At 42.9% G+C, this 7,541-nt stretch overlaps 1 protein-coding gene across 2 annotated transcripts in view; it reads right to left on the bottom strand.

Annotated features, from left to right (window-relative positions):
* Positions 1-2,671: 2,671 nt before the first annotated feature.
* Positions 2,672-7,541, bottom strand: part of RNF144A (ring finger protein 144A) — a 161,607-nt gene continuing 156,737 nt past the window's right edge. The window contains exons 9-10 of one of the 2 annotated variants that reach the window (XM_037743266.1): positions 5,518-5,762; positions 2,672-3,946 (exon numbers count right to left, since the gene is read on the bottom strand). In XM_037743266.1, the coding sequence (XP_037599194.1) occupies positions 5,553-5,762 (210 nt within the window). In that variant the 3' untranslated portion in view covers positions 2,672-3,946; positions 5,518-5,552. The remainder of the gene's footprint in view (positions 3,947-5,517; positions 5,763-7,541) is intronic. The other variant, XM_037743269.1, reaches the window with a different exon arrangement.

The raw sequence follows: 7,541 nt of genomic DNA, 5'->3' as shown, positions 1-7,541 counted from the left end.
AACACTTCATAACATCAGAATCACACATATGGGTCGAGCCACTGGGATGTGCAAGCATTTGGGGGCAAAGAACTTTGTTTTCTTTGCCTAAGTTTAGGTGGGCCTGAGGAGAATGGACTTCCATGAATGGAATGCCTCCCTGACTCACAAAGTCCTCCTTAGTCCCACAGGTTGACCACCATGTTTGAGCAGTGGGGTGGTAGCCCTTTCACCTCTGCTGTTAATAGGAATTATCTTATTTGTCGTCATCTGAATTTGTGCTTAGAGCTGAGCCACAAAAGAATTCAGCCTGGTAGACAGTTCAACATCATACAGGGTCCCAGGGACCAGAGGTAATTTCTCCTGGGCTCCTTACCAAAAGGATAGAGCAGGGGGAAGTCCTAGAACCAGTGTCATCACTACTCTGGAAATAAGTTCAAGACAAAAAAGGAGATATTTGTTATAAAGTATAAGAAGAGCATGAACAGAGATCTAGACATGGAAGTAAAAATTAAGAGCCCACTGATAACACTCTAGATCCCACAAAGAAACCAGGCAATGTTGTGGTGAGATTCTTTCAGCACCCAGGGGAGGAGAGTAGGGAAGAGGCAAATACAGAGCTATACTCCATATTCTCTACCTATTCTCAGCCCTGGACTGAGTTGGCGTCTTCACCCCTGCAGGTGTCAAGTCCTGAGGCTTCAGACTTTGGGGTGAGCCAGATCCAGCCACCTCTTCCCAACAATGCCATTTTATGTAATTTTTCTTATGGTTTCTGACTTGGTTTCTCATTGCTCCTTTTCAAGATGAAACCCACTGCTCAGACTTGAAGAAACAATGTGAAGTATTAAGGAGAAATTGCTTCACACAATAGGTGCCATCTAGGAGATCTTCAGTAGAGGGTTGCTCCTGATTTTTCCTATAATGGGGTATTCTAGTATTTGCTGGGGAGTACAGAGAGCAGCTGGAACACACACCGGCCCGTTACAGCAGAGTGCTTTTATTCCTCTCACAGGAGAGTCACTGGGAAACAGGACTGCAAGAGCGAGAAAATTCCAAGCGTGTGTCATCGCTCCTTTGCCTCGCGCAGCTGTTTCTGTAGGCATACAATAGTGTTGTGTTGTTAAGGAAACTTTCTGTCAAGCAGCAACACAAATGAAGCATTCAGTTTTATTGAGTTATATTACAACAATGATGAAAAATAATGGGCCCCAAATGTGGTTTATTCAGTGGAGAGGGACAATCCCCTTGCTGTCCAATGGCCCATGGCCCAGGGAGCCAGAGAGATGGCACCCCAGCATGCTGCAGTCTAGCCCCTCCTGCTGGCAGCCTGAGCCTGCTGACGCTGGCCTATAGAAGCCTTTGGAAAAAGAAAGGGCTCTGGGTTACTCTATGGAAGTCAGGAAAAATTGTTCCAAGATGTATGTTAGAGAAGATCAGAATCTCATGTTTAATAAGCAGTTTTAGGCCTGAATTCTCTAAGGGCAGCGCTTATGGGCCTGTTTTCCCCTACTACATAGTGTCAGAGTCCTGCCAGCAATAGCCAAAACATGGTAGAATCACTTAAGAGATCTAACTAAAGTGCTTTGGAGGCAGAACTTCAGAAGAAGAATTACATTTTATGCTGAGCAATCACAATTCCACACTCTGGAGAGAGAACCCTAGATAGTTTACTCTGTGGTCACTTAATTGTATTTCTACACAGATGGAAGGTCCCGGCACTGGAGTTCTGGTCTACCTTTCTGCTCCCTTTTTCCTAAGGAACAGGTGGGGGTTCTTTATAAGTGCCAGGTCATTTCCCAATTGATTTGCAAAGTATGTTTGTTGATGAATTGTCCCTACTTGAAATCATCTTCATTCTTTACTCTCCAGTAAATACTTTATCTTTCATGATTCATTTCAACATTAGCTCCTGTGGGAAAATTCTATCCCTCCACCACCACTATACTTGCCATAAGAGTATGGGACTCCTTGTTCCCAGGATGATGAAACCATTCTACATTCGTTTGTATGTCTCTTTATCATTACTTTTCTATTGTGTTCTAAGCATTTGCTCAGCAACCTTCCTCTGTCTTATATACTAGCTTCCCTGGCAATGAACCACAAAAAAAGTCTACATCTGTATCTCTAGTACAGGGGTTGGCACACCCTGAGTAATAAACTGAGTTGAACAGATGCTGTAAGCAAGAAACAGTTAACTTTTGCCAGATTTTACTGAGGAGGAAGGTGCTACCCCTGCAGGATGGGCTTCCCCACAGCATGTCCCACAGGACATCCATGGCCAGGGAACCATTGCTAATTCACAATAACTCCAGAGATGTATGTCTCAGGATGGGTGGTGCTACAGATCCCCCTGTCTCCCTGCAAGCACTGTATACAGGGTTGTAGGCACCCAGTGCTGTGCCAATGAGTGGCTCAGAAACTGAGTTATGAACTAGCTAAGAGTAATTCTTCTGATAATTGCTTACATTGTGCCACTTAAATTTTTCCCTAATTATATTCAGAAGGACTTAGTACAACCACACTAATGGGATTTCAAAAGGTTTTATTTCATCTCTGCAGTCTAGCTGAAATAGCATCCTATTGATTGGTAATATGTGCCAGGAACCTTTAAAGTGTTCTTGGTCTCCTCTGAACCATTTATTCCCCTTCTATGAAACTCCTAATGTAGCAATCAGGCTAGCAAAAAATATAGTGTGGCAACCAAATCATTTATAATCCAAAGATGGGAAAATAACAAGATATATTTACAAATAATTTCTAGTAAAGTAAGAAATTACAGTATCATTTTAGTACAAAATAGTGATCATTTATATTAACAATGAATTTCTTACACAGTAATGGATATTTAATACTAGGAAAAAAACCTCAACCACACAGGCCATCTTCCCCTCAGCAAGCCCTAGGGAAAGGGCTTGGATTTTTGAGCATGCACACCCAGGAACCTGTTCCATGTGCATAGAGAAACACCGACGGGGAGGCTCACTGCAGCACTGATTTTTCAATTAAGAGAAATTAGAAACAAATGTCCATCAAAACAGCCTGATGCAATAATTGTAGTTACTCATAACATACACAATACTAAGCAGAGATTTTTCAAACTTTTTTGACCGCAAAGTACAGTAAGAAACACATTTCACATGGTGATCCAGTAATGGCATATTGCACTTTCCAAGGAGGCCTTTGCAGTATGACCCATCTCACATTTCCCCATCCATTAGGCCTAAGCAACCTTTACAACTGGCTCGATCAGTAGCATGTAGTGGAGGTGATGACATGTGTCTTTCAAGGCTGAATGTCTTAGTCCATTTTCTGTTGTCATAACAGAACGCCTGAGACTGGGTAATTTGTAAACAGTAGAGGTTATTTTACTCACAGTTCTGGAGGCAGAGAAGTCCAAGATCAGGTGGCTGCATCTGGTAAGAGCCTTCCTGCTTTGTCGTAACATGACAGGAAGCATCAACTGACAAAAAAAAGCAAACGTGCTCCCTCAGGTCTTTCTTCCTCTTCTTATAAAGCCACCAGTCCCATCCTGGGGGCCCTGATGACCTTAGCAATTTCTAATTGCCCCTTAAGGACCTCACTTCCAAATAGTATCAACATACAAATTTAGAGATTTAGAGATTAACTTTCCAACACACGAAATTTTGGAAGAGATGTTCAGTCCATAGCACAGGATCATAAAAATGCTAACTGTTTAGCCTTATTCACGTGGAGCCCACCATGCTGGGAGGAAGCTCAGACTGGCCCATGAGAGGAGAACACTGTGAGACAGGTTATTCCAGCTGATTGCCCAGCCGAAGCCCCAGCTGCCATCAATCATGAGACACAAAGATGCCTCTTGATGAGTCTGGCTGGAGAGCGAGGTAGAAAATGAACCTTTCATTATTCCTATCTGGGGCTGCAGATATCATGGAGCAGAGATGAGCCATCTACCACCCACACTGTACCTTGCCCAGCTTCTAATCTATAGAATCCATGAGTATAAAAAAACATTTTGGGAAGGTTAGTTAGTAGCAATTGTACCTGGAATGAAAGTAAAAGTTTTACAAACCATTCTTTACCCCTAAAAAAATTCAAGCCATGCTATAGAAAAAAAATTATAGAAAATATAGAAATATATATAAAATATAAAAAATATAGAAATAAATTCTAAAGATGCAGGAATCCCTTCATTTCCTCCTCCTTCTTTCTTCCCTTATTCCTTCCTTCCTTCCTTCCATCCTTTCTTTTCTTCCTTCTGAAAATACTCATTGTTCACCTCCTATGTTACAGGTACTCAGCTCAGTTGGGGAGGTTATAGGGGTGACATAGACCCAGACATTCTGCCCCACAAAGCTTATGACTCAGAAGAAAGGACAGACATATAATGAGTTTTCACTAGTTTAATTCTTTATATAGTAAAGGGGAATACCAAGTGCATGGAGACTTTAAGGGCCCAGGAAAATATTTAAGACACCTACAACAAATTGTTGACAACACAAAATTTTTCAAAGCTGCAAAGTACAATTTAATGTTTTCTTTAAATCTACCAAAATAACATGTCAACTAGAAATCTATAATTCAATTCATTTGGTTGTATATTAAGATTACATTTGGTGTGGGTTACGGCTGCACTTACATATGCTTGCTAGAAGGTAGGGTGGAGGTATAGTAGGTGTGTCGGCTGGAAGGTGGATAAATGGATGGGAAGGCAGGCCCAAAATGAGTACAGTTTTTATCACTCCCTGGTGGTAAGTGTTATGAGAGGAAAGCTTTGGTGCCTGGGAATCCACTGACTTTTGTTTATGTGATAAAAGCTCCCAAACTCCTGAAAACCAGGAACATGTAACAAAGTCATTGTTATTTAATGTATTTCATGTGTCCTCTGTGCAAGGCACTGATATGGGCACCTGCCCTCTGGAACTTGCAGTCTTGTCTAGAGAATGGGGCACGTGCTCTGTTCTAAAGAGACAGGATAGTCAAGTAAGGGGGATGATGAATGGGCAGACCCTGCTCTGTGAGGGTTAAAGGGTCTGTGAACAGGAGAACTGAGGAATGCTCAAAGAAGAGCTGATGTTTGAAGTGGGCCTACCCCACGCCCCTGCAGGCTGCACAGACCTGATTGAGGAGCTGGCAGAATATTCTGAATTCACAGTGGTGTGGCCCTTCGAGGACCAATTTATATCTTCACCTCATGCATGGATTAAATGAAATGTAAGGATTAAATAAGTTCACCCATGGGATGTGCTTAGAACAGCACCTGGCATAACGTATATACTTAACAAACATCAGTTTGCTACAACTTTTACTATTCACTGAAATAACAATGGTTATTTAACACTTTGAATGTGCCAGGCATTGAGTTCCTCTGCTTGCATAGGGTAAGATTGCCAGACCTCATGAGGAAACCTTATTATCTCCAGTGGTGACTTTGAGTTACTTATAAAAATGATTCATTCCTTGTTACCCATTCCTTAGGAGTTTCTACTGCCCTCCTGCAGAAAATTATCATCATATATGTGTAAATCTATGATGAATATGAATCAGTGTTCTGACCTCATGTTGGTCTTCATACAAATATGAACATCACGTCATTCCTGCCCTCCAGAGCTGACACTCAGTTTCAGGGAGTGATAGACACATTTGTAATCCAGCATGAGAAAGCACAAGAAAGTTAAGGAGTTTCCCAACAGCCAAATGTGGGGTGAGGAGGCTGAGAAAGGCTTTCCACACTGGCTACTGCATGAGCTGGGTCTTGAAGGAGGAGTAGACCTTCCCAGGGATGGAGACAGGGTGGATCCCTGGCAAAGAAAGGAGCCAGGTAAGAGTCTGACTGGTGACAGGGCTCTTTGGGGAACTCAAAGTTGTCCAGTGCAGCCAGAAGGGATGGGGTGGATTGTAGACAGGTGAAGCTGGAGAAGTGGCAGTGAGTTCATAGGAGACTTAATGATACATATGGGATAGAGGGAAGTTCAAGGACAGGAAAGACAGGAAGCCACAAGGAGTGTCAGGCCCCAGATTCCAGGCCCGATGCTCGGTTCCTTCTGAACCATGACCCTGACTTCAGCTCAGCCCCTTTGAGGTAAACATTTGGATCCCATTCCAGAAATAACTTTCTAGTCTTTTTGTTCTGATTTTCTAGAATGTCTTCAAAATCCTGATCTTTCAGCATGTGTCCCAAAGCTGGTTCATGCATTCATTCACTCATTCCACAAATCTCTATTGAGTGTTTGCTTTGTACCAGACACCACTGAGTCCCGGTAATGGAAACGTTGCCATTGCCTTCAAGCAGACACTGCCTGGGAGGAGACAGGTAAATAAACCAGTGAAATATTCTGTGGCAAGATAAGTGAGAAAATAAAACAACATGCTGTGAAAAATGGAATGGAGTAGGAAGAAGAGAGACAAATGGCAGAAACGTTGAAGGAGGCCTTGTACAGACTGCATCCATTTCCTGAGGTTCCTGCAGATTCTACAAGCCTGACGGGCAGTTCTTCATCCAGCTCTGGCTTCTCTTTCTTAACCGTCCTTCCCTCCATTTATCTGTAAGCAGCAAAGAGAAACTAGGCCATACCTTCCACACTTTGCTTTGAAATTTCCTCTGTTAAATATCTGAGTTCATTGCTCACGAGTTCTGCTTTCACACAGCAGAAGGATGTGATTGTGCTAAACCTTCTGCGATTCTATAGCAAGAATCATCTGCACCCTCACTAGTAGCACCTGTAGCTTCCAATTTTCTACCAACAGTCTGCTCCAGGCAATCTGGGCTTTGTCTAGCACGTGGCTAAGCGTTCTCCCAGCCTCTGCTCAATGACCAATTCCAAAGCTACTTCCCCATTTTTAGGCATTTGTTACAGCAGCATGAAGCTGCTGTCATCCTACTTCCTACTGTCATCAAGCAGAATGACAGAAAAACAAAACCACTAGGAACTAGCTTCGGCAATGTGGGGGACTGCCTGGGCAAATCCAAAATCCTTAGGGCAGGCTGGAGCCTCTTGAGCAGGAGCAGACACTGGAGTTCCTGGTGGAATTTCTTCCTCGGAGAACCTCAGCTCTTTCTTCTTTTGAGGCCTTCAGGTGAAGTGGACCAGGCCCATCCAGAATATCAAAGATGGTCTTCTTCACTTAAAGCAAACTGGTGGTAAATGTTAAATCACATCTGCAAAATTGCTTCAGAGCAACATCTAGATGACTGTTTTGTTGAGTGACTGGAGACTCTAGCCTTGCCACATTGACATACGACACTATCACAGGAAGGGACTCCAATCAGCATCCAAACCTCAAGAAGTGCAGCATAAGGAGGGGATTTATCCTGTAATTAGTAAATACCAGGCCTCCTCCTTATACTTCACCCACAATGACATTTACCTGCAATCATCACAGGAATGTGATCACAATGAAATTGGAATTGAGAAATGAAGGCAAATGTAAATCACTCAGACCAAGTCACACAGCCGGGAAGCAGCTAGGCTGTAATGTGAGTTTACACTGTCTGACTATAATAAATGTTTTTGCCCTAAGACTTTGTCCAAAGGAGGAGTGTGATGCTGGCTCACATGTTGTCCCTGACCATCAGGCAC

The sequence above is a fragment of the Cebus imitator genome, unplaced genomic scaffold (genome assembly GCF_001604975.1).
Source record: "Cebus imitator isolate Cc_AM_T3 unplaced genomic scaffold, Cebus_imitator-1.0 Scaffold139, whole genome shotgun sequence".
In the NCBI taxonomy this organism is placed as follows: domain Eukaryota; kingdom Metazoa; phylum Chordata; class Mammalia; order Primates; family Cebidae; genus Cebus; species Cebus imitator.
This window is presented reverse-complemented; position numbering and strand designations above follow the sequence as displayed.